General features: G+C 38.7%; 2 protein-coding genes and 1 long non-coding RNA gene across 6 annotated transcripts; 1 reads left to right on the top strand and 2 right to left on the bottom strand.

Annotated features, from left to right (window-relative positions):
* Window positions 1–3,733: 3,733 nt before the first annotated feature.
* hnf4a (hepatocyte nuclear factor 4, alpha) lies at window positions 3,734–21,500 on the bottom strand. Of its 3 annotated transcripts, none has more exons than XM_076984368.1 (11): window positions 21,352–21,435; window positions 10,074–10,311; window positions 8,127–8,301; window positions 7,908–8,002; window positions 7,516–7,622; window positions 7,232–7,387; window positions 6,314–6,401; window positions 6,027–6,179; window positions 5,673–5,909; window positions 5,315–5,437; window positions 3,734–4,923 (listed from the first exon to the last, which is right to left on the bottom strand). In XM_076984368.1, exons 2-11 carry the CDS (start codon window positions 10,186–10,188, stop codon window positions 4,781–4,783), a joined length of 1,392 nt encoding a protein of 463 aa, XP_076840483.1. In that variant the 5' UTR covers window positions 10,189–10,311; window positions 21,352–21,435; the 3' UTR covers window positions 3,734–4,780. The 3 variants fall into 3 exon arrangements, with proteins under 3 accessions (XP_076840483.1, XP_076840485.1, XP_076840484.1); XM_076984370.1 differs by lacking the exon at window positions 21,352–21,435 and adding an exon at window positions 9,825–9,974 and having other exon boundaries at window positions 10,074–10,184; XM_076984369.1 differs by lacking the exon at window positions 10,074–10,311 and having other exon boundaries at window positions 21,352–21,500.
* LOC143485130 (uncharacterized) lies at window positions 7,216–12,175 on the top strand. Its single transcript, XR_013122793.1, has 4 exons — window positions 7,216–7,424; window positions 7,508–7,559; window positions 8,072–8,292; window positions 9,736–12,175. It is a non-coding gene; the product is annotated as an uncharacterized LOC143485130 (long non-coding RNA).
* Window positions 21,501–21,793: 293 nt separating the features above from the next.
* r3hdml (R3H domain containing-like) lies at window positions 21,794–26,476 on the bottom strand. 2 transcript variants are annotated; one of them, XM_076984077.1, is made up of 8 exons: window positions 26,388–26,476; window positions 25,841–26,095; window positions 25,642–25,698; window positions 24,993–25,305; window positions 24,601–24,719; window positions 24,242–24,344; window positions 23,937–24,052; window positions 21,794–23,796 (listed from the first exon to the last, which is right to left on the bottom strand). In XM_076984077.1, exons 4-8 carry the CDS (start codon window positions 25,263–25,265, stop codon window positions 23,664–23,666), a joined length of 744 nt encoding a protein of 247 aa, XP_076840192.1. In that variant the 5' UTR covers window positions 25,266–25,305; window positions 25,642–25,698; window positions 25,841–26,095; window positions 26,388–26,476; the 3' UTR covers window positions 21,794–23,663. The 2 variants fall into 2 exon arrangements, with proteins under 2 accessions (XP_076840192.1, XP_076840191.1); XM_076984076.1 differs by having other exon boundaries at window positions 25,655–25,698.
* Between the last annotated feature and the right edge of the window lie 658 nt (window positions 26,477–27,134).

The following is a 27,134-nucleotide window of genomic DNA, read 5'->3' as shown; positions in this document are numbered from 1 at the left end:
GCCACCGTTGGCACGCCGATGCATAATCAGTGGCACGCGACACGCTGGACCAGCATCAGCAAAAAATTAATAATAAAAAATAGAGCACGATCCTCCAATCGAAATCGCTGCTCAACGCTCTGCTCGGCGGAGGCGCTTATACTTGGCAATCGATCGCGATATAATACTTAATTTGTGTCCATTTACACCTCCCCTCCGCTAACAATTTACACTCGCCACATATATATGTTGTAAATGATGCAATACGTGCAATAAAGGAAAAAAAAACATTAAAGTGCCGTTCCAGAATAACAAGTGAGAAGTATTTTAAACTTTTATTTAAAAATGTCTAAAGTCATGGCTCTTCTAATGTTTTTATTCAGCTACTTTTGTGTAACAGCGGCATATACTTCTGTTTAGAGAGCTTCTCCGTGCAGTTTCCGCCTTCTTTTGGCAGATCTGTTAAGATTGGCTGCAGTAAAAAATGATTGACAGCTAACTCTGGCTGATAATTGGCTTAATAAAAATTGATTGACAACGAAAGTAGTATCTGATTGGCTGCATTCGAAAATGACACATGCTCCGCCCTTTACCCACGTCCACCGGGGCTCCGGGCTGCAGCATTACATATATGTAAATGTCCCGTATTTTAATACAAAACGTGACAGGTATGCCCAGTATGGGAAAACCAACCTGAACTGTGCGCGTCCTACGAGCGTTTCTCAGAGGCCATGCGGGTGTCACCTGTTACTACCGTTACGCCAAGGCAAGCGATCAGTGGCCGAGTTGTACACGCGAACGCGCATACACCGCGTAGGGCTGTAACGAAGCCAAACGCCAAAACCACAAACAAAACAAAAAACTGAGACCACCGCCAAAACGCTCGCGGGAAAAGAGACAAAAGAAAAACGACTTCGTGAAGGAAGCACGAAGGAAAAACTACCAACAGAAGAAAACGAAGAACTCGCGGAAAAAAACTCAACGCGAGGAAAGTAGCTTACAAAATAACGCGCACAAACACAGGAAACGCGGAAGGACTCAACGCGAGGTAAGTGACTTACCAAAGAAATAAAACAGAAACTAAAGAAACGCGGAATTAATCAACGCGAGGTAAGTACAAAAAGGGAAACAAAAACCGCCGGGGGAAGAACCGGCTCGCCAATCTAAACGGCAAAAATAAAACTTCCCTAAACGATTGAAGGGTAAGACTGGAGAGAAAAATACAGCGGGGAGGAAAACTTGAGAAAGACCCAAAAGGGCGCAGAAGTGAAAACACTTGAAAAACAGAGAAAGCGGAGAGAGACGACAAAAACCATGGAAGGCTTTACCAGAGAGTGTTACCGGCTGACTGCTCGAGAAAAAACAAACAACTCAGCGAAGCAGACAAGGCAGCGAGCCTCCCTAAGTAGGGAGCAAGGCAGCTGCATGTCATCTTCGCTGATTACGTCTACTAGATGTAGATCGTGAGCGCCCTCTGGTGGTCATAGGCGGGTCAGTGCTGGGGCCTGCCTTTTGTGTTTATGCCTACAGCCTAATTTCTAAATGCCCATGCTTTTTGCAACATGTCTTTTGGGTTTATGCCTTGTTGAACACAATTTTCTCAAATAAAAACGTTTTCTTTTTTTTGGCCCACCTCCACCCCCGCCATCTTTGGAGGACAACTTTGTTTTTATATCAAATAGATCAAATAATAACAATTCTGTATAATATAGTGCAAAGTGATAACTATTATTGGGGTCAGGTGGACCATGAGAGGATAGAATATAGAAAAGAGGGGGAGAGAGAGAATAAAAAGGGAAAAGACAGAAGGGCAGGGGAAAAAATATATATAAAACATATATATATATATATATATATATATATATATATATATATATATATATATATATATATATATATATAATAACCAGCTCAAGTGACCACTGCAAAGAGCAGCAGAAAGTGTACCCAAGACATATAGTACAAATGATTGTGATGTATGTGTATGTGTGAGTGTGTGTTTATGTGCAACCTAAAAGTGCAACATAGGATAAATGTACAGAATGTACGTGGCGCCCCCCCCCCCCCCCCCCCCCCCCCAACCACCCACCCCCGGCCATGGGCCAGTAGCAAAGCCCCAGTGCCACGTGCCCCTGAGAACCACCCCCACATAGCTCTAAGGTGTGGCCTAATTTACTTCAACAGCTATATCTCAACGATGCTTTGACCCATCTTCATGAAACTTGATAGGCTGATAAAACACATGACTTTGAGGTCAGAGGTCAAAATAGTCCAAAAGTGGGCGCTACAACGTGGAAAAAAAAATGTTCATCATCATCAATGGTTCTTATAAACAAGCCAAACCTTTATAGGCAGCATCATGGGGTCAGGTGGTATCAAGGCACACAATGAGTATGTCATCACTCAAAAAATATGGCTGCCATTCACCAATTAATTGGTTTTGGCCATTTCACAGGCTTATCATAAGTACATACACATGGAACCAAACCGGTATGTTCATCTACACACCCTGTAAGACATCTGAATCATTTTGGCAATATCTCCCACACTATAGGGCCTGAGCAGAGAACTGCTAAGCCACGCAAGCTGGGCATTCTCACACACGCAGAGTGCTCCCCCTTTTCCACTCCTCCCACACTCTCCCATCCTTCTAACAACCCAAGGGTGCTGCCTCCCTCCCTCTCTCTTTCACATGCGCTCACAAAAACACAGGCCTCACTAAAAAATAAAATCCCAATACACATTATTTTGATCCTTTTGGGCATTTAGTGCCTCGATTGAATCTTTTTTTGCACATTGACTTATTTATGCATTTTTTCCATTGAAACAGCTTCTTTCCAGTTTTAGGTCTAAAGGACCTTTTGAGCTTCTTTTTACCTATAAAGGCCAAAATGCCTATTCGTGTGTGAACCCGCCAATCGCCGCTTGCGGCTGTATTTATTATTATTATTATTATTATTAAGTTGTTTAATTTATAATTTACATTTTCTTTCTCATACCAAAGGTCACTTTACATTGAGAAAGAGTACATTCTTTAATTTAGAAATCAGTTAAGAAGGTGGTAGAAATGTAGACAAAATGTAAGTCGCTCTGGATAAGGGCGTCTGCCAAATGCCGTAAATGTAAAATGTAAATGTAAAAATAGATTAGACTTAAGTTCTGCTTTTAAAGAGGATCTGATTGGGGTACATGTACTTTTCAGCATGGCTTAGATGTTCATGTCTCATTGCTCTGCTGATGACATATCAGTGAATAATTACCCTTGGAAGCTTATTAATGTATGACAGATAATATCCACTCATACATAACTTTGCAGATATAAGAATGAAGGTGTCAGGATCTTTCTTGGGCTATCTGGAATTGTTTTATGACATTTATCAGTCCAATACACACCCCTAGCACTAAAATCTTTGACCACGCTATGCCACGTAGGCTGTTACTTTTATCATTTGATTTTAAAACAGTTTTACTGCCAGCAAAGATTTAAAGATTATAGTACGCTTTCTATGTAAAAATATGGATTTTTCTTTTCTTACTTTAAATACTTTGATGTAGTGTGTCTTTAAATTTCAATAGAATAAAAATGGTTTGAAGAAACATGTAAATAAAAGTGTTTTATAAAAAGAAAGCTAATTCATATTGTTAATATTATTGATCGGTGATTTTTCTAAACATCTACAAATGTTGATGATTTATTAACCTCATTTAAAACTAGTGCTATTCTGGACACAGAAAAAAGCGCATTGGCTCCATGTTTAAGTAGAAATATAACATTGACATTTAATATGAGTTCACAGTGATATGTTGGAATCAGCTCGTCCCTGAAGGCAGTGCTGCTCTGCAAGGCACTTTTATTTTAAATTCCCCAAATGTTATTCTATATGGTATTATGCCCATTTTAGTCAGTTTATACACAAACATATGGCTATCAGTTTCTGTGACAAGCATTCAAGACCTAACTTCAAGAAATTATAATATTCTCACAAAAATAGATTTCACTCTGTAATTATGAAATATTGGTTAAGAACAGGACATTTAAACAGTTGTTTTAATTGCAGAAAGAAAGAAAGAAAGAAAGATAGATAGATAGATAGATAGATAGATAGATAGATAGATAGATAGATAGATAGATAGATAGATAGATAGATAGATAGATAGATAAAAGCACATATTTGTCTATGATACAAGGAAAGGACATATACATGTTATTGAACAGTTTCTCCAATATCTAAAGGCACATGGTTGTGTACTCTACTGTCAAGTACTGTAAAAAGTCATTCATATTCAGTCATTACAATACTGTACAACATAAACAACTGAATGTTGCCAGATGAAAGGTGTAACATTTAATAAGTCAACCATCTGTCTCTCTCTCTCCTCTCTCTCTCACACACACATCGTATTATAGATGAGAGTGAGAGAGAGAAGTATAAATAGTTTCTACTACTTTAAAAAATGCATTAGCCTACAAGTTAGATGAATGCATAAAAAGTCTCCACAGCATGGATCCTGTACACTCCTGAGGTTTCTGACTGCTGCTTTCAGTGGTCTACATGCAGTTATCTATAACTGGGATATTCCTTTGTTACTCACTCTAATATTTGTATATGAAAGCATTACATTATGGCAGTTGGCAGATAATTTTACAAACAATATTGTAATTATTATTTTATGGCTAATTTAGTATTGTACCTAGTACACCATGTTTTACTGTTTTATATATAGAGTCTCTGAAGCCGTCTCTTGTTGATGTGTGGATCATTAGTGCTACTGCACAAGTTTTTTGCATGGTGATCCCTGGTCAGATGGTCTCTTGCTTGGTGACTGTTGACGGGGGAATGGCTATTGCCTGTTTGGGTACTGTAGCTATAACCCCCTGGGCCAGTTTGTAATGCTCTGAGCTGGAAGCTGATGGAGGAGAAGGTATTGGAGTTTCAGGAGTAGCTGTGGACACAAACAGTGAGAAAATGCATTAAATCACCAGATCATATAAGGATATACAATTAAACTCCATGAATTAACATATTCTGTACAGAGTGGAAAGCAAGAATATATTGGTTGTGAAATTCTGAAGGTCTTAGAGTAAAAGAATAACAATAGCTCTCTTTGATAAAGTAAGCCTGATTAGCTTGCAAAAGGATTAGTGCAGCAGGTTCGTCCCTTCAATTACCAGACTGGCATACATGAGAGTATACACCGAGGAGTACACACTGAGGAGTATACACTGAGGAGTACACACTGAGGAGTACATACTGAGGAGTACACACTGAGGACTATACATCACTCGCCAAACATGAAACCAACCTAATGACCTGTGATGGGTCCAGGAACTTACACATCTGTCCATTATGAATAGAAGTGGCCATGTTTGTGGTCACAATGACGTTGTTGCTGAGGTGCTCCTGGACAAGGTGGGGGTGTAAAGAGGGTGGAGCATGGGGGGCCTCATTAGCAGAGCCTGTAAGAAAATATATAAAGGACAATAAAGTTTCAGACTGTGTGGACATCCACATAGCCTATTACATTAGCCTATTCCACTTCTAAATGACAATTTGTGGAAAAAAAGTCCAGCAATTTTTTTAATGATGTGGGTCTTGCCTGTTTTACCTCAAGTGATGTTAAGATTAATGTTTTATAAAGGAGAACTTTTCAAAATAGAAGCTATTCATTATTGAAATGGTTCTCATCCTTACCTCCTAAAAGCATCTCCTGCAAAAGGTTGTCTATTTTGGCCATTCCAAACAGCTTAACAAACTGGATTTGCTCAATCATCTGCCAAGTGATGCTCTGTAGTGTTGGCAGTAGAAGCAGCAGCTCGCCAAATCGTCCCCGTGAGTCATACTGCCGATCGTTGATGTAGTCCTCTAAACTCACTTGGACCTGGTAACGCATCCGTTTGATCTTGCTAGGGTCACTTAGACCTTTGGCGTCTAGTGGTGAAGAAAAAGCCCAAATGGAGTCATGGTGTGTTTGATCAAAAGGTACTGGGATTTGTACAGATGTGTAAAACAATGTGTTTTTATTCGTTCTGGAGATGGCGTGAATACCTGGATCAAAGAAAACAATAGCCTTCAAGCAGGCATATTCATTGTCATCTATCTGAAGCTCCTGGAAGGGAAGAACCAACTCATCGAGGATCCGAACTGTTACTCGACTCACTTCCAGCTCAGGGCAGTTGCGCGGGATTATGTGGTCATTACCTGAAGGAAGCAGGATGACTGTAATTATATCGAACCTGTATGTAGCCGTGCATGTTTAAAAATGCTAGCGTCAGTATCAAGGTCAGTTGAATCCACTGATGTTTCAGGCGTGAGAACATGACAAGAATTCTTACCTAATAGCAGAAGGTCCTTGTACAGCATGGAGCGCTTGGCAGCCCCGAGAAGAAGATGTTCTCCTGCGTGAGCACGCAACAGCGCCACCTGAGGACACAAATACACACACACTCAGTTGACCCATGAACATCTGCACTGTACATGATCTATAATAGTTTGTACAGAAAGAGGGTCTATGGTCTTTTCTTGTGGACAAGAGGGTGTAGGAGAAGATGTACTGTCATACATGGTCAAAATCCATGAATGAGTTACCCTGCCCTGGTACTTGCATTGTTAATGATTCTGAAGGTCTTCAGAGGAGATCTAACTTTAAACTAACTCATCACTTTCTAACCTGAGACATCAAAACACATTAACCACTACCACTACAGATCCCACACACCTCCTCCTCTATCTGAGCCATCACTCTTTATTTTTCAGTAGACACATTTCTTCTCCACTGTGTTGAAAGCATACCGTTGTCCAGTATTACAATACCAGTATATCCAGTTATCCAAATATATATCTAATTCTAAAATGATCCATTAGTGCAATGGTTTATTTCCTTAGCTACCATATATGCGCATACTGTACGATGTGTGCTTTTTCTTCAATTGGTGTGTGGTAATCGATGATTAAATCTACACTGAAACCTTTTAGTTAACACTCACAAAAGAGGCAGGTTGGCACCCAGGAACAGATAACAACTCCAAACCTAGAGTGCCAGATTGCAGTTCAATTTGAGAGTTTTGCTGCTTAAACACATCTGATTCCACTCATCCGTTTTACTGGGTGTGTTAGAGCAGTGGAATATCCACATTATGCTGGTCTCTGGCTCTCTAGGTGTCTCCTTTGCCAAATATTAAGATCAGGCATTTGAACGCTTCAGAGCTGTTGCCAGATAGCTGGAGTAGCTCCAGATTTCTGCTCCTCCATACCTGGTCATCGAGGGGGAGGTCGCAGAAGGCCGGGATGTATTTAGCCCATTCCACCAGTACCAGTAATTGCTGCTTCATAGACTCACACACATCTGTGATAGTAGCCATCTTCTTTGTTCTGATGTCACCGTTAATGATGGGTCCTGGAGAAGAGATCTAAAGCATAGGAGAATCTTGATAATCAGACCTACTGGTATTCAGACCTTTTCTTTTCTAGAGCTTTCTATGAACAATATGATAGATAGATTTCAGATATATATTCTGTTTATATTACAGAATCCGACCTGTCTGGAGAGGACGTCGGCTTGGATGAGTGCAGTGATGGAAGGTAAGCTACTGTCCTCATAACTGGACCTCCTGGTGCTGATTCTGTCCCTTTCATTCTGTACAGCTGTGCCAGAGAGAACATCAGTGAAGGACTTTTGTAAAAATCTTGAGTTTGGTTGTTTATTACTGTGCTGTTCTGATGCTTTCAAACTGTTTGTTCAGTCCAAGTGAACACTACAAGTGAACATTAACTGCCTGTCTTACACTGATGTTGCAAAATGTCCAATGTGCTCCACACACAATGGATTCAATTCTGTCAGTTTCACAAAGGAAGTTAGCTTGTCCTGAATTTGTGCTAGAGTTGTAGCATTAGGTATATGTCACCCAACATTACTGAATGAATATGCACCTTCTTTCTTCATTCCAGCCCGGAAGCATTTTTTCAGTCTACAGTATCTGCACTGATTCCTCTTGTCTTTGTCCACGATACACTGTCTGTTAAACCTGTTACAAAACAAACACACACAGCACCAAATGTTGCATGTAAGAAATTGTAATGAATATTGTTTATAGCTTATGTGTGCAGAATAAAGCATTAGCGAATGCTGTTCTTGAAGGAGATGCTGACCTGCAAGAGTACATGTGGTTTTTGCGGACACTGCGCCTGAAGAAACCCTTGCAGCCATCACAGCTCGAGGCCCCATAGTGCTTGCCCGTTGCCCGGTCCCCACAGATGGCACACAGCGTCCCTGCGCCCAGGTGGTTGGCAGAGTTCATGTTGGCACTCTCAGCTGGTGAGGAGTCTGAAACCAGAAATGTTCAATGTATCTAAATTATATTCTTATAAATATAATATATAAATTATAACATATAAATTATATAAAAATATATAATTTATATAAAGTTATAATGTGAAAGAGAGAAAGAATTAACAATGACCTATTTAAATTAGGAAAACTCAGCAGTATAAGAGAAATATGATAATCTTGCTGCTCAAAAATAAGTAAGACAAATGAGCTAAAATTATTGATCAGTTGAGCTAGTCTCTTTAAACAGTACTCAGATAGCTGAAAGCAATCTTTCAGCAGATTTGGAAGAGGAAATGTTCTAAATGGTTGGAAAAGTTTTTTAAATTATTTGAAAAGTTTTACAATTAGCTATAAATCACAGTCATAAATCTATCCACCAAAACAGTGTTTGCTAATTAATCCAGAGGTGAATATGTATAAAACTGCATCAAGAGAACAGCAGTCATTATTACATGAATAACGGTCAAAAATACATTAATAAATATTTGAATGTTTTTAAATATTAAAAGTCATTCTAAGTCACTACGCTGATTTAAACTTGACTGGAAAAATACAAAGGAGTAAAATTATACAATCTCAAAATAGATTATGTTCCACTGCTGTAGGTCTGAGGTTTAAAACATATTTACACAATACATAAATGAGTAAATAAACATAGATAGATAGATAGATAGATAAACAGACAGACAGACAGACAGATAGATAGATAGATAGATAGATAGATAGATAGATAGATAGATAGATAGATAGATAGTTTAATAATAGATAAACTTAAATAGTTTAATCTATTCATTATATGCAAACTGCCTTATTTATTGTTATAACACAATAAAACATAAACCAAATAATAAAATACTGTTTTGATGATTAACACCAAAGGAGCACAGGGTGATTGCATTAAAGTCAACAAGCAACTCGCTGATCAAAGGGACAGATCTATCAAGTGACTAATTTTACATGACAGATGTATCAAGTGACTGATTTTACATGACAGATGTATCAAGTGACTGATTTTAAACTGACTCATTATTTGGATGAGAAAGAACATCTCATCATTGGTTAACTGATAATGTCGTACTGTTTAATTAAACTAATCATTTTTAAAAGCCATATGAATTCAGTACTATTCAACTATTCAACATCTATGGAGAGACTGACCAGTAAAGTGTTAAAATGACATACAAAGCAGCTGTTCCTCATCAGAGACTTACAGCAAAACTTATCAAAATGAATCGGTGATATAGCAACTTCAAATGAATGGATCTTTTTTTTAATAGAATCAGTTTGATTGTATTAACCTAGACATGGGAGACTGAAACTCTGAATATTTCTATCTTCAGTATACATCTTCTATATCAATTTATCTTACTGTCAAACACTCTTGGTAATGCTACTCTGAATAAACATGTTATCTTTAACTGCCCACAGCCAACATCAGGTAAGAAGAGCTGGATGAAATCACACTGGGATTTTTAGTGGTGTAACTCTGTCTTGGAATGAAACATGACCCAAGCCACCTTTCAAGACAGAGCTTGCAATGTTCATCTGTCCAACAGCTTCTTGACTTTCAGTCAATCCTCTTTATATATGTTGCCCTGCCTTCGTTTTATATATGTGGAAACATGCATTCCCAATGCAGGGGCTTCCCAAAGGAAGGCTGCAAACATCTATAAAAACACAAAAACCTATGAAATCACAACACCATACAGGTGACCACACAGCAGCCAATATAGTCAGAGGACTCAAAGTTCAGAGTGATGACTCACCTGTACTCATGGCCAACACTTGCATGTTCTCAAACTCCAGGGTGGTGTAGGCTGGGTCCAGGGCCTCGCTATAGTCTGCCATCTCCATGTCTGCTAGTGCTTTGGACAAACGCATTCTCAGCTACCTGATGCTGGGGGCAAAGACTTGTCCTCTCGGTGAAGTTTGGACGCCCCCTGTTAGACCAAGCCCCGCCCCCTCAGAGTGGTAGAAACCTCTGAGTGACATGGGCTGTGTCCCCTAGGGCAAAGATGAGACTGACTTTGACTGACAGGTCAGACCTGCCCCTAGGCCATGGCCCAGTCCTGGAGCGGGGTGGCCCTTAGGTTAATCATTGTCTAGCGTTTTTAGCGCTAAATCAGGATTGTTTTTTTAGATATAGATGAACAAATGTTCTCTCTCTCTCTCTCTCTCTCTCTCTCTCTCTCTCTCTCTCTCTCTCTCTCTGTCGCTCCCTCTCCCTCTCTCTAACCTCTCTTTCAATATCTAATGTCAGTAAAGGTTTAGCAACTTCACGATTGCAGCACATCCAGTCCCTGGCATACTGCTCTAGTTGGATTTGACTGTTTTTCACACCAGTCCAAACCAGATTTTTAGATGGCCAGCACATTTATGTAAAGTTTTCCACCACAAACCTCATCAAGACCACAACACATCATATAGAGAGACTTTTCAAGTTGTTTTATATCAAGTACCCCCAGAAACATCTAGACTTATTTCCATGCTCAAATGATTTTTCTAAACTCCATTCATTCTTAAACAACAGCAATCACACTCACTAGGTAGAAACAGTAATCGTTATGTATAAGGATTTGTTGTTCTACAGGAAATTCATACACACATGATATACCTATGTTGTTCTAGCTGTAAAGAAAATAATAGAGAGTATTTCCACTTAACTCACTCATAACACATAACTCACTCATTACTATTATCTAAATTCAATTAATAGTGGTGAGGTATTCATACTAGTACTAAGGTCTGTGCTGATGCTATTAAAAAGCATTAATTTCATACAGAATGCAGTGGTCAAGGCATATTATTTATGCAGAGTACTATAACCATAAAAAAACTCATAACTAGTACTATACAAGGCCAAAGAATTAGATTATCAGACAGTGTTCACAGCAACACTGATATCACAATGCAACGTAATATATAACATGCCATGGTATAATATTTAGTCTTCAATTAATGGTTCATCTCAGAGCGGTTATTATCCAAAATCCAGCCTGTGGTTTCTTTTTATGTGCTTTTCAACTCGGTGCCTGATTCATCCTCGTTAACATGCCTACATGTGGGACAGTATTTGCTATTCAAGTCAAAAGCACAACTGGTGCATTTACGCAAATAACCACGACAAGTGCACAGGTGTAAGGGCCAAGGCAAACACAGCACAGGATATATTTGAAGAAGGGAAAGTGACAGTACAAAGTTACGGGTCAACACTCCCCAGTTCATGGAGCCACGGGGCAGTAAAACCATCCTCCACCTTACAGCCACATCCGTGTGCACGGAGCAAAAAGTGAGCCGATTAACATGGTGACCAAGTAAACCAAAATGCAATAAATACAGTATAAAACGCCCATGATCTTAAAACAGGAAGAGCAATTGATCACTGGAGGAGGGAGTGATTCTATTGTTGTCCGAGGCCACTAATGATGAACATTACTGTTTGGTTACTCTCCTGGTGAAAAAGGGTGTATGTCAGAATTGGAGTGGCAAAAGCATTACTGATAATGTCCTGGTTTATTTGACTCTCAAGATCTCTCCGGACATTGTGCATATTAAATTTGCTATAATTGCTTGGAATAGCCTGGAAAACACCTAGACTTACATTCTGGATAACTGGCAATGTACATGTGAGCTAGGGACACCCTGACATGTCTACATGTATACAGAAGCTATTTGGGGGGGGTGTATTTTATTGCGTTTGTTTATGAGTTTGTTTATGTTAGTAGATATTTGTACCATATCTTCAACTTTTTTTTTATTAAATACTTATTTTGCAATGCTGTTTCACACCTTAGATTATCACACCTTAGATTAGCTGTAGGTTTTTCTTTTAACAATTTTAGATGGAGCTTTTGATTAGACACACTAAGCTGCCAACAAGACATTTCTTTAAACTGTAAAATCATATTTTTGGATTTAATAATTTCTTTATTAAACAAATTTACACATTTGTCCAGCTTATATCTTACATGTTGTGTCAACCTAAACATATCTTTGAGAATTTATCTCACGTCCTCTTGTTTGCTCAACAGATTTGTCAAAATCATACCAACAATTAACCTGGGGTATAATAATAACATGGAGACTCAGTGAGAGAGCAGTGATTCATGCTAGACCAATCTTATCTCTCTTACCATTAAAATCTTTATCATAACCCCGATCTTCATGGCTCTGTGATCTCCTCATGGAGGTCTTGGATTGCTCTATAAAACCTAATCTGCAAGGTTATGGCTCTCTCCCTCACATGCACAGTCAGAGTGTTTCAAGCAGTCAGATTCAGATAAATACTCAAGATCATTATACTCCTGACATGGGAGAGGTTTCTTGGCAAACGTACCAACTACCTTAACCCTAATCAGTTTGTCTAATCAGTTTGCTACAGTCTAGTGTATTTGTATAGTTTGTAACCAGCAATAGCTGAAAGTGCTACTTTACTAACACAGAGAAGGTTAGACATATATGTTATGGCTAAGTGAGTGCAGATTTCACTCTTTTTGTACAATAATTGTGTTTTATTCATACAGTTGTTACATTTCTGCCAGTTTGGGCTGTCGCCTATGTTACAAAATGAATGTTGATGCACTGACGTTAATTTAAATCAGGACAGAGGCTTGAAAGGAATAATGAAGAACCATTTATTTAATATTTATTTGAACATTAGTTAATTACTGTTTAACCTTCTCACAGTGGATGCACTGCATATTTAATATAATATAAAACAAATCAACACATGTTTATTATTACAAAAAATGAAGTAGACCAAGCAAATATGTATATGCTCTATATAGTGTGTTATAACGACACTCTTATGAGATACATTCAAATAAGAACAATTGGCTGCCTCAGTCAATCTACTGAAAGGCTTCACACTTAGATGAAGTAGAGCTCATTCATAAATTGATCTACTACTCAGTGTCTTGCAATTCATGTTGCTTGTTAATCAGTACTGAAGACCCTTAAATGATGTAATGATGTGAATCTCCTACCTCATTCTTTAATGATCACATCACTGTCACTCACTGACAGCAAACTAAATCACAGTTCTGAGAGAACCTCTGATTGCATTTAAGGTGCTAAGATTGAAACACATTATGTAAATGACAAACTGAAGGGTGCCTTTCCGGGATCAAATGCCTCAAACTGGCTACATCTAATACATTTCCCAACACCTGATCAAAATCAGTGTTTTATATGTATGTAGGCTAATATGAACAGGAACTATGGAAAGAGCACAACTTTCACAATGAAGGAGATGATATTTTCGGTCATGCCAAACTGGATGTTTACAAGCATTTACAGCATGAAACATGAACTTTGAATCTGTTTATGGAAGACAGGGGAGAGCATCAACTGTCCTTCCTCGATCGTCTCCTGCATTTTGATGCAAAGCTGCCATGTCATGTCCGAGTCTTATAATCAGTCACCCATGCCGCCTGGGGCTAAAAGTCAAAGGACTGCTCAGGGCTGATGTAATTCCACTGCCTGTTTCCCCCTCTCTGAAACTTCAAACTCCAGTTTGTGAACAAAGTCCTGTCTATCTTCACAATAGAGATCTCCGACCACTGACCAAACTCCATTTGTAACTGCCTATTTGTACCTTCTCATGAATGAGTCTTTTTCATTCCCACCGCCTGACCAAATGGGATGCAGTGGTGGTGGTGTGAGCTAGCGCTCTCATACTCCAACTCTCCTATACGGAATAATAACGCGCCCTCGGAATACTTGTGGAATAATTTTGGGAATATATCTGTTTAGCTCTCTTCTTTTGACTTTGGTCAAAGTGGCACAGGAATTAAAAAAATGGTTTTGTGATGCTCAGCTGCCTTGATAAGATTGAGGGGGGGAGAGTGGTAGCATGCTTGCTACACCCCATCCGAGGCCAGTAGAAAAGACAGTATGGACTGACTGGGGTAGATGGCACAGGTACGTAGTAAAATGACATAGTGGAGACCTTGTCAACAGATTGCTATCTGCAAACCACACAGCTTGTGCAAACCCCCTGAAATTTGGCTGTGGGGGTAGAATGCTTTCTCCTAACTGTATGAATAATATATAAGTGTAACATTGTTTAGGTTTTGAGCTGCTTTATGAGATTTGCAAAAATCAAAATGTAATGAGATGAATCTTTCATTTCTTTGTATGTGCTATGAGGACTGATAAATGTGGTCTATGCCCCTCCTCTTTAAAGCAGCCCTACTTTTGACAGGCCTTTGGGAGTTAAATCAATGGACGTGAAGCAAAGAAGAGAGAGAGAACAAAATTGTGGAGTATTTGGGTCATTATAGGTGTCACAGATAAGCATGAACCATCTAAGCCAATTCTTTAGTTGATTCTGTTGTCTAACTTTGATTGGATTTGTTGGAAGAAAAACCTTTCAGTCAACAGATTTCAGTAGATAAGATGACTCGGAGTGTTCTCTGCACTGAGCAGAAGATCTAAGTGTCAGAAGAAGTGCTCATGTTATCAATTTAGAATGACTTTATTTGGCTGCTGTGTGACAAAATTGGGCTTTTCTGCTTGAGTTTTTCCAGAGCTGGTAAGACTTAGTAGGTTTGAAGAGAAGTTACAAATATAACTCATAGCAGGACCTCATCAAGACATAATCCCAGCTGTCTTCTGTTACTAGGCAATATTCAACCTAAGTCTTAAAAACCTTGTATTTTCAAACTATAATCATGCAACTGCAATTTCACTTTTTAGTGCATTTTGCTGACAAAAATTATCAAATATTAAAATATTTAGATATCTGAAACATTTATTTGACATGTTATTTCAGATAAATGTTCATGTATGAAGCGGTGGTTTTTGTTCTTTTAATGTCTGGTCTGTGCTGCATGCTTTTCTCACAGATTATTTCGCTATGCAGATTCCCAATTGAGCTTCCAAGACAGAACTGTGCTTCTTCCATAACCATTAACAGGGACAGTTATCTGTGCAGTTTCAAAAGTCCTCACCCATCTTAGTATTTGGAGTCTGGGTAATCATAAACCTCTATGGCCTAATATTGCACAGTCCCCATAAAGTATTTCTGTTTAAACCTCAACATTGCTGGGTAATAAAGACATTTGCAGTGAGGGGTGGGGGTTTGAGGTCAAATGACAGCAGAAGGATCATCCTTTCCATGTCTGCACCAGGTCTGCACTGATTTCAGCTCAGATTTCCTTCATCATAACCATGTCCAGTTTTAGTTTCTCTTCCATTCATACAATAGCTCTTGATTATGATCACATTATCACAAAATGTGCAATTTTTACTTGAGATATTTCCATTGGAAAATAACAACACGGGTATAGCGTTGTTAATGCCACTGAAATTTTAACAGAATCAAGCTTTTTTCATGAAAGCATAAAAGCTCAAGAGAATGCCTGAATATCGCATAAGTAAAAAAATGGCATCAATAAACATTTAGCGCAATGCTCTTCGTAAATCAATCATGGTTTCCGATAAGGTTCTGTCAATGATTAACGGTTGTTTTGCAGAGATTTCGGGACTGACTATGGGCCCCTCCATTTTGCTGACACGGAGACACTGAGTGGACACTTATCTGGCCTTTTAACCATCAATGAAACATTAAACTTTTCATCAGAATACATACAAATATGGTTGAGTCAGTGAACCTGTATTCAGACTTTTGTCTTGTCAGATTATGTTAATCACTAAATTTTCTTTAAAAAAAAATTAGGGTGACTGATCCAGCTCCAAATGTCCTTTATAAATATTTTCCACACTCCTTTAAAACATTTACTAATCTGTCTTAATATTGTTTCATTGTAGAATAACTCAGCAATTTGTGCTTACATAAACAGTGGTTCAAAGCAATTACAGAATGGGACTGTATAAAAATTCTTGCTTCATACATAACCAGGACGTATCAAAGATATTCTAAAAATAATTCAAACGTATAACCCCAACACAGAACGTATTCCTGATCACATTATGAAGCCAAATTGTTAAAATGAACCGTACACTGCCCTTTTTCAGGATGTTTGCTTGTTTGGTAAAATTTCCCAAATTCATTGGGCCATATGGTAAATTCAAACAGAAAATATTATGACTATAATGGCCAGGACTTCCACTGTCTTTTGCTGGTTGCTGGTGTAGAGCAGCTCCACCATGTGGTAAATAAAGTCCATACACACACACACACATTTATATGTATACTCAGCAATTTATCTCAATTTGTAAAGCAGACCTTCCAAATAAGGGACACAGAAAAAAGATATACATTTATTATTTATTCAACAAAAGTAAACTGAAAAGGTAGTAGTTTGTGGCATCTCCTGTTGCAGCCAAATGTCTTCTGTAACCACAAACGAGTGTTTTGGGGGAATTTTGTCCACTCCTCCTTGCAAAACTCCACCAGTTGAGAAAGGTTGAAGGGACACCTGTACCTGCCATTTCAGATCTTGCCACAGCATTTCTATGGGATTGAGGTGCGGACTTTGACTGGGTCAATCCAGAGTGCAAATCTTCTTTCTCTTAAGCCATTCCTTGGTAGTTTTGTTGGAATACTTTGGATTATTGTCTTGTTGCATAATTCATTACCGTTTCAGTTTCAACTCCTTGACTGATGCCAGGAGATTCTCGTCAAGAATTTGTTGATAGGCCTGGGAATTTATGGTTCTCTGTATATTAAGGAGTCTTCCAGGTTCAGAGGCACAAAAGCAGGCCCAAACCTTCACATTTCCACCACCATGCTTCGCTATTGGGAGGAAAATCTTCTCTTTATGAGCAGTGTTGACTTTTCTCCAAACGTGGTGCCAGTGATTGTGGACAAAAAGTTCAATTTTGGGTAGAATTTCTGTCAGATAATGGGTTTCGTGAAAGCCTCTGGTGTGTCCAAGTGCTCTCTGGCAAAGTTTAATCGGGCACCTTTGTTCTTTCTTCAGAGCAGAGGTTTCCTTTTAGCAGCTCTTCCAAGAATGCAGCGTCTATTGATTTTTCACCTGACTGTAGACACATGTACATTTATCCCAGATGTTGCTAGAGAGGTATGCAACTCCCTGGAGATGATGTGTAATTTTTTCTGGTGTTTTATTGGTGTATGTTTTGATGGCTGTCCACTTCTGGGCTTCTGAGTTGTGGTGATGCTGAGTGCCCTCCATTTGAAAATGATACAGTGGATGGATGGAGCTGGAATGTTTTGGAGATGGTCATGTAGCTTTCCCCACACTGATGTTCTATCACCACCTTCTTCCTGATATACTTGGAAATCTCCCCTCAACATTGTTGATCCGTGTGCTTTACACCTTGGCAGTAGCTTGGTTGGTTTCCTCTCCCTTTTAATCAGTATGGCTCACTGATCTTTTCCCAAGGATGTCTCATTTGATTGGTCTGCTTAATTGACTACTCGAGCACTTGCGTGAGTCTATTACCTAATTGATTTTACCAGTGCAGCTGTGATTCATTGACTTCTGCACACGCTCTGATTCCATGTTTCATGCAGTCTGCTGGCAACTCACACATTTCCCTCATAACAATGATGAACATAAACCTGACATGTCATATACAAAACCTGGTGATGATAAAATAAGAGTATTGCCATCATCAAAACCACTCAAGGAGTTCCCAAACTTTCAAGAAGCACTGTATATGCTCTATATATCCTTTTAGGATAAACAGGAAATCTGGTAGATATGTGGCACAATGTGTGGCATGTGAAGACTATACTAATGAAGGGTCAACAGGTGTGTTGTTCTCCCTTTAAATGTCACAGAGAGGCTCATTTAGTTAATTGTAACTGTGAATTGTGTTAATTGTAACTGTGAATTGTGTTCTGGATTAATATACATCTGTACCTGATTAATCCAAATAATATTTTTTAATCACTGGAAGCAAAGGGCTACACAATGGCTTTAACATGTACATGTATTTTCTCACAGTACTGAACATGTAGAATGATAAGGACTTCATCCTGACTTAGAATTCGACTTTGAATGGATATCAAGATATTGAATATAGAAAACTATAATGTCAGGAAATGTTAAATGCTTTTCATTGCATAGTGACTTATAGACATAAAACTCTTATAGATTCCAGAACACATTGCATATGCAGTTTTGAAACATTTTCTCACAGTAAGAAATTTGAGTTTAGCACCAAACTACCCTCTCAGAGTTTAGCTGCTGATAGAAACATATGTTGTTTTCATCATTCATCTTTTCATCTTTTCAAACAGTTCACCATTTTCTGCTAATAAGTAAAGTTGCACAACGTTACTAGCAGAGTACCAGCAGACCAGTACCTGGAGCAGCGCCATGTTCCCCGTACATCCTGAGCTCTGGTGGACTGAATTCAGGCTCCTCAGGCTCCCCCATGAAGCATGCGGTCCATTTGCGCCCCTGGTGTGGGTGTGGGTGTGTGAGAGCTGCTACATTTCTGCAGCATGCACACTGAGCAGCTAACCTAATCCTTTAATGCTTGTCACAATGAGATTTCGTTGGAGGCTTGCACTCATGTTCTAACATTGTCAATGCCACACAGAGTGTATAATTCCACCTTACACACTTCCATGCACTGGTGCCAGGCTAGCCCATGGAAGACATATACCTGATGTATGAATTCACCTCTATCATGATTAAGGAATCATTGTTCAAATCTGTGTAATATTCCATATTAGAGAAAAATAGAGGAAGAGAAGATATCAGCTACAGAATTACTGCAGATGTGAAGGACAATGTGTGATCAACTTATACTTATTGTCAAGATGACACTGACAAAACAAATAAAGAACATTTTTAACCTCAATGCTTTTTTTCTTGAATGCCATGTTAGCTCTTCTACATACATATGTTTTCTGTATTGGGTAATCAGAATTACAATGGGCCGCTCATTAAATATAAAATGCATACATGTAAATGGTAATATTTAGGATATTTATTTGATGAATGTCTTACTTTCCTTCCTTTAAAATGAAAGTTTTCATGTGAAATTTTTTTTTTGTATGAGTATAGCCAACCTGTATTGGTTTGCATCTCATGTGGGTCATGTTAAACATTTTAAGTTCACAGGCAATGAATTCTGAAACCATTTTGTACTTACAGGAACTATAAACACCTCACATTAGTCATGTGTGTGCAATAGGCCAATCAGATCTCCTGAAAGAAGTAAAGGTAAGTGCCCTTTAGGAGTGTCTCTGAGAGTTGGATGCTGGTACATTGTCTGCATTGGCTCCAAGGCCAGACTGACACTCAAGTAAGAATTCACAGCAGGACATGCCTCTGCCCCTTTCACTTTAGAAAGACAGAGACAGACATTTTAGTTTTAAAATGTTTTTTTTTTTTATCAGGAACAAATAGTCCCAAAACCGAGAAGAGAGTCGCTGTGCGCCTGATTCACTTTGAAAAGTATTCCTCTGACTTTACGTCTGTATTGGAGGGACGGGCCATCTTGGCTGTTTGGTGTCCTCTGTGGAATCATTTGGCCTACAGGGCAAACAGAGCTTGTCGCTTCAGAGCTGTTTATAGCTCTTGTTGTGTTTGCTTTTAGTGAGCGATCCTACTAGCTTTGCAGGAGCGCCATTCATTTTCTAACGGCTGTGCAATTAGCCCAAGCTGGTCCTTTCTACAGGCCCCTTGTGGAAGTTGGACAACCATGCTGTATTTTTTCCCCTTCCTTTTTTCAGACTATAACAGGGGATTATTTTCTGTAAAACTACAAAGATCTGCATTCTGTACTTGGCATTATGCATAAAACCTACAAAAATCTCCAAAGCCATCCAGAACAGCAACAACAACGAGTGAAAGTGCTTTGCTGTTTACTATGAAGTGATTTTGAAGAGTAATACATTCAGAATGTCATGTGCTTGAATAAAGGAGAAATGATAATGATAATGATGTTACAGTAGGGAACTGATGTGTTCTGCTATAAGCGTTTGTGCATATTCAGTTTTATTTTGCTATTATGAGAGTCTGCAAAATGTCACAGCAAGCATTGGCCTGACAGTGATTTGAAGCATTTTTTGTTTGCAAAAGAAGCAAACATTACAATGCCTCAAGTTGATCTAGGCCAGAAAGAGGCTTACGCATTATGGCTGTCAAGAGCATTCAACCGAAACTAATGTTATGGTTATCACCCAACATCCTTCCAGCAAGAGTAAACGTGTAAATAAATAAACCTCAGTGAACACATACAATCGATGACCTGTGTGGTCATATTGCCATTACTGTTTCATAAAGTGTACATTATTTAAAAGTATTCATAAAGAAATAAAGAACATAAAGAAATGTTTTTTTGTTGCACAACGTGATGTGATAATAGCTAAGAAGAAGTGCATATGCAAGCATGTAATGTAATATATCATATGTTATGTACAGTTATGTCATCAAACTATTGTGCTTTGTGACATCAAGCACAGAGGGCTAGTGTGTTAAGCAGGGCTCATTTAGAATGCAAAGCAACAGTTGTTAGGTAAAACCTTTCAACATTTTGGCACGTTCTGTTCTCTGCTACAGAACGATTATAATTTACAATAATGATTCATGTTAAAGTAATATAGAACTTTTGTCACATTTTAGAACTTATACAACAATAAAATTGTTTTCTTCTTACAATAAAAATGTGGTGAATTCATACGTGTTCATTTTAGTTCAGTGTATGATGCATATTTCTCAATATTTACTTTAAATGTATCTACTATAATTACTATTATTTTCTTTAAACTCGTCTGTTGAATTATGCTAGCCCCTCTCCCAAAAGAGGACGTTCACTTATGGAGTCTGCATCATTCATCCTCTACAGGTAGAGTCTACAGGTAGAGTCTACAGATAGGCCGTGGACACCAGCCATCGTGACTTTGTCCCACCTCCTAAACTACGGCTTGCACAAAAACCTCTCAGAAACATCAATGAAAAAATACACACACACACACACAGTACAGCACATCCATGTGTCTATCAGTGAGGTCCTCCCACCTGAAACCAGCAATATCTGGGCTCTTTCACAAATCCACCAGCTCCTTCCCTAAGCTGTACACAAAAGGACAGCAGAGGACAGAGAGGGAAAGAAGGGGAGAGTGAAAGAGAGAGAACTAGTGTGTGTACTCACCATACGGAAGCTCCATATTAGTGCTGACCTGAGCGTTAACATTGACCATTCCGTTTCTTCTGTTCAACACGGCCGACTCTTGGTGTCCTTTCCCCCTCAACGTGTGTAAATTGTTAGACACAGATGTAAAAGTTAGGTGCAGCCTGCTGTTTCGAAGGAAGGCGTTGCTGGCGCTGGGTAAGGCCGGTACTCCTGTTATCTTATTGATTTTCCTAATCTGGGCAAATGTGGGTGGGGAAGTTAAACAGTAACCAAGCTCATATAGAGACCAATCCATATGACAGCTGTAGCCATGGCAACAGGATGATAGAAACTCAAACAGCCAATTTGTTATAATTTCACCCCATTTTTCAAGGTCTGCATCTTAGTTCGTAGGTTGTCTCACAACGAAGAAAACAAGAAAATACGTGTTTGATTAGTCAAGAGGGAACAAGGAAAAAGATTTAATTTGAAGTGGCAGAATAGCACCACGTCATGTGAGTGATTTACAATGTGGCTAATACTGAAAGAAAAAAAAACTTTGTTACATTTTAATGTATCCAGTCATAAATGAGTGTAAAAAAAATGAGGAACTCAGACTGATACAATGGATGACCCACAGAACTTGCACTGAACCTGTGGAAAATGATACAGTAGCTGTCCTGTATGGGTTTCCACCAGAAACAGCTGTTCCCAGGGCTATAAAATGATGGACTCAGCTAAAGGCATAGAATTACACAACAGTACAGTAGTTTTTACTTTTCATTGTGCTCATGGGAAATACGCAGTCACAAAACTTCTCACAGTGTCATAGCAAGTGATTAATAACAGTGTGGAATATAAATAAAATATTCTTATTTTATTCTAACAGTGTCTTATTAACAAATTCATTATCTGATCTACTATAACCAAATGAACATGTTTAGGGATCTAAATGATCAGTACTTTAGTATAGTATAGTACTGATCATAGTATAGTACTGTGTATAGTATTTTTGTTTATCAATATAGCAATTTAACAATTCTGTCAAGGCAATTTCATAAACACTGAATGGACAAACAGGCACTATTCTTACTTTGTCTTACAGTTTATGGTTTCATATATAGACTTACTGTTGATTCATAGCAGACCAATGGCCTCAGAATCGGCCTTCCTGGCCCAAACTCTGACATTACCTCAGTTTCAGATTCCCCTCCCCCACCCCCAGTAGCCTATATCATGAAAGGTGGCTCAATGAGGCTGAATGTATTTTTGTCATATTGAATATATGTATATGTATATATGTATTTTTCTTTCATATTGAATACTTTCATCTTGATTGTTTTTGTTTAATATACTCCTAGGCTATTGGAATCATAAACCTGTATGTAACCATTTGTATGTATATTGTAAGTAAATTGTGCATTTGTGCAATATTGTTAGTTCAGATAGACCTTTAAAACAATTTTTAAATAGAAACAAACCTAAAGGGAAAATCTGTAACTTGGACACTGGAATACATCCAAAAATAAAAGATTAATTACAGTTTTATAAGAGCTTGTTCAGTGTTAATTGCTTTTCGGGTATGTCATTTGCAACCAGTTTGTATTTTATAGAGTAATATGTTAAACCTAGTTATTATGATTGAAGTTGCATACACAGTGACGTACATCAAGCCCCAGTAAAGTAAAATATAACTCCAAACAAAACTTGTAAGGATGAATTTGACACTCTAAGTGTTGTTTTGACAGTGGAGGCTTTAGTAAATGTAAAGTTTTACAGTTTTATGTTTAAGGGTGTACATCAAATATAGTAAAACAACTGATGTCTCTTTAGTTTTCTAATTTCTGTATTGTATGTTTCATTTTGAATTATATGAACAGGGAAGGTGTTATGCATCACTGCTCATCTTGCCATTTGTCAATCCAAATCCACAGAAAATTTATTGGATGTACATAAGCCATAAAAGTGCGTACCTCTACATGGACCTAACTGCATTGCCCATTAGCAAACATACAGAACAGTGCAAACAATTCAGGAACAGGACCAGAAACAAGTCCAGTTCCTGAATATAGCCTGTGACTTGACCAGTTAAGTGTAGATGGGTGACAGTATGACCATCTCATTAGGCAGCATCAGTTCCTCACTTTCTTCAGTTAGTTACTTCGGCTGTAACATAAAATATGCACAAAGGGCAGGAACTCCATTGTGTTTCACATTGCCAGCAACAACCTGAATTTTTAATGGTACTACATCAAAATGGAAGTTCTTTGAAGTTCCCTCTTCTGTCATAATTCATTAACTATTCATGATGAAACCGCCTTGGTCTAATCCCCAATTATGTATGACCGCTGCTAAAACCAATTGAGCTTCTTCCTGGGTTTTGATGTGGAGCACTGATTCTTGTTACATGATCCTCCATAAACAGAAGGACACGCAGAGCATGGCTTTCCCATCTTATATGGAGCTTCTCCTAACCAGTTACCCCTGCAAGACAAACAAGAGCATGTTCACGACAATCTCCTTATCGCATGCTACTTAAAACAGCTGTTACGATCTGTACATTTTGCTGCTAGTTAAACTTGGACTGGTTCCACTGAGTGTAAAATGATACAATCAGGTCTTACTTGATAGAGTAGTTGCAGACCAACAAGATGGCCTCCTTCCACGTACTCCCAAACACGTTCATGTTTGAACACCTGTTGATGGCACACCCAACCCTACTGGTGCTAGCCCACACCATCTGTACACCCACAACAAAAAGTATTCATATTTTAATATACAGAATATAATTTAAATACCAATACCATGCTCAAATATAACACGCACAGGAATGACAAAAAACCTTCAAAAAAAAATTCTTCAGCTAATACATTGGGTGATCTTGCAATATACCAGTATTTAAGCTTTTTGGTTTGGCTGGAAACCACACCTGTGTGTAGTGGGAACAGATAGAGCCTGTGCATCTGTTGGGGTAAGAGAAGGAATGTTTCTCTTCGTGCCATGACCTCACCAGCTCGATAACAGACCTGTGCCTGCATGAAGGAGGAAACCACGTGTGTCTCACCCGCTCTCAGTGTGGACACGCGCAGAATTTGGACATCAGTATTAAACAGCATGGCCATCATTTGTTTTGTGTGGCTAACACATGATAGGTCTTCCAAATGAGAGAAAAGAAAGTTGATCTTAAAGATATGTGTCAAGACATTATTCTTCAACATGGAAAGCTGCAATATGAGAGTTAAAAAGAAGAGAATAACGTGGCTTCAAGTGTGACAAAGCCCTTAATACCTTCCTGAGCTGATGGACAGGTTCTGGCCCAGGTACTTCATAACTTGGGGAGGTCCATGGTCCCATAAGCATTGAGAGGCCCAGGACTCGGCAGATTTGGCGAGCCTTCCGTCCCACATCTTTCCAAAGAGAAAGGAAGAAAGAATAAATATATATTAATAATATATATTAATATATATTGTGTGACATTTCATTACAGTGATCTGACATCAGCTTTATGAATACAACCAACTGTAAAATTCTCAATTAAAGTATATATAAAAAACATTTCATGACTTGAGTACAAATAATGCTATTGTGTATTGAGTTGTAATAGGACCAACACCAAGTGTGTGATGATATGCGCTAAAATGATGTCTCATAAACGCAAAAGTAATGACGAATAACGCTACCATATATTCCATATTGGCGGCAGGAGGGAAGACTTGGGAGCGCACGCGATTGTGGTAATCCAACAGCGCCGTCATGTCCCGGGAAGAAATGTGGCGCCTCGACCGGCTGCGGGGCATGTTGGTGCTCGTGCCCCGCGGGTTCAATAGTGCCTCAGAGTCAGCGACGCTGACCAGAGAGACGTGAGTACCGTTGGTCTGAGCCTCGCTCACGCGAATGTGCGGTGTAGCCCACAAGATGGCAGCCAAGTACAAGTGAGCGCAGGCCACGCGCATGGCGGTCTCTGGATGGTCTATCTGGAAAGCGCTTTATATTCTGACCATAGTGGACAAGAGAATAACACTTAAATGCATTCGAAATGGCAGAAAATTCTCTTTACATGTATTAACTTGGAATCCTTGAAGATAGCTCAGGTAATTTTCCATGCACAGTTATTTTTGACAACTGATACAATGAACTTGATTCATTTTTGTATGCTCAGTAGTGTACCTCTGCAATTAGCTAAAACACAAATCACTAATTACAGTGCAACAAAAATGAAAAATAATTGTAATGCATAAAACATAAAACACTTATTGTATACCATAATCACAGTAAGGATTTACACTCTAAATAACTGTTATTCAAATTTGCAGAAATATATTAACAAACCTAATCCACTCACTGAATATGAGTAGAAAGTTCAAACGCCATTAAAATGCCTCACATCTGGAATAAAAGAAGTGCATTAAAATGAAGAAAAACCTTTATTCTAATACTGCAACACAATATTCCTGTAATGAATTATTCACCAATATCTCTATACAAATTGAACTCTAGAAGAAATTGAAAATGGGAATTTGATTTATACCTCTGAATTGAACCCGGTAATCCCCAGAGACAAAGAGGCAGTTCTGAGCTGGAGAGGTCCTCACTACGCATACCTTCAAATGGGACACCAGCACTTTGGTACAGACAAGCCCGAAAGGAAGCACCTGTGAGGTTCTGGGCTTTAAGTGTCAGCCTTCGCAAACACCACCCTTTGAGATGTGCAGTGGGGCTCTTTAACTGGGGTGGCAGTCTCTGGGGCTGTCGGACGTCGATGAGAGAAATCCCTTTGCTCTTTCTGGGTTCATAAAACATGCTGATGGGCGTTCTTGCTTTTTCAGCACACTCACAGAAGTTCCCAATAGCTAGCCCAAACTACAAATGCTCACATTTTCCCAAACACAAATAATCAATAGCAATGTATAAAAAAAATCCGCAAGCTAGTGAGAGGAGCAGTTTTATCCATGTAAACATTTAAAACGTTACATAAATTATTTTATACTGATTTAAACGTACAAATCATTTAATGTTTCTATGAAAGTAACAGTTCTACACACATATATTGGTCATATTATTTATTACTTCCTCACCTGCATTTGTTTTGAGCTCATACTTAAAGGCTCAAATGATTTCTTCACATAGCCGTCTTTCTTACCAAACCCAATAAAGTGGTTCAATAAGCACAAGAAGGGAATGAAAGTTGGAAAAGCAGATTAAAAAAACACCAGTTATTGAAGTCATGGGCCATTATGACATCAGATGTCCTGGATTCTATGAAGACGTGGATCCTTCCAGGAAGGCTTAAGCCATGTGCAGTGCAACCCATGCCAAGGCACACGGCATGGGCTGGCACAGGTCTGGGGTCAGTGAGAGCACCAGAGTCCTGAAATTGAGGCATTACTGTGGTTAACAGCATGGGGATTAGCTGCTCTGCTGGTCCACCCCCAGGTTACACTACCAAAAACCAAAATCTTGGTTTTGTCTGCTTAGAATTATAATGTATATTATATTATATAAATATATATGTTACCATGGCCACAGGTTTACCACAAATAGGACAACAATGGAGAAGCTTAAACAGGTTTGAGTTGCTGATTTGTAGACAGAGTAAAGTGCATTCTTGTTCACTGACATCTGGCTGAAGCATTTACAGGGTTCTTCTAGTTTAGGGCTCTGTGAATGTGTACTGTTTGGTAAGCCTGTGTGATGCTCACCCCCATATTACCATAATGAACATGACTCATGACACCTATGAGTAAATAAGCAACAAAGAGTTGGTTTAAACTGGGATTGTACAGCTACACAAGAGGACGTTTAAGTGAATCAGTGTTGTAATT

Source organism: Brachyhypopomus gauderio, chromosome 21, assembly GCF_052324685.1.
Source record: "Brachyhypopomus gauderio isolate BG-103 chromosome 21, BGAUD_0.2, whole genome shotgun sequence".
Taxonomy (NCBI): domain Eukaryota; kingdom Metazoa; phylum Chordata; class Actinopteri; order Gymnotiformes; family Hypopomidae; genus Brachyhypopomus; species Brachyhypopomus gauderio.
This window is presented reverse-complemented; position numbering and strand designations above follow the sequence as displayed.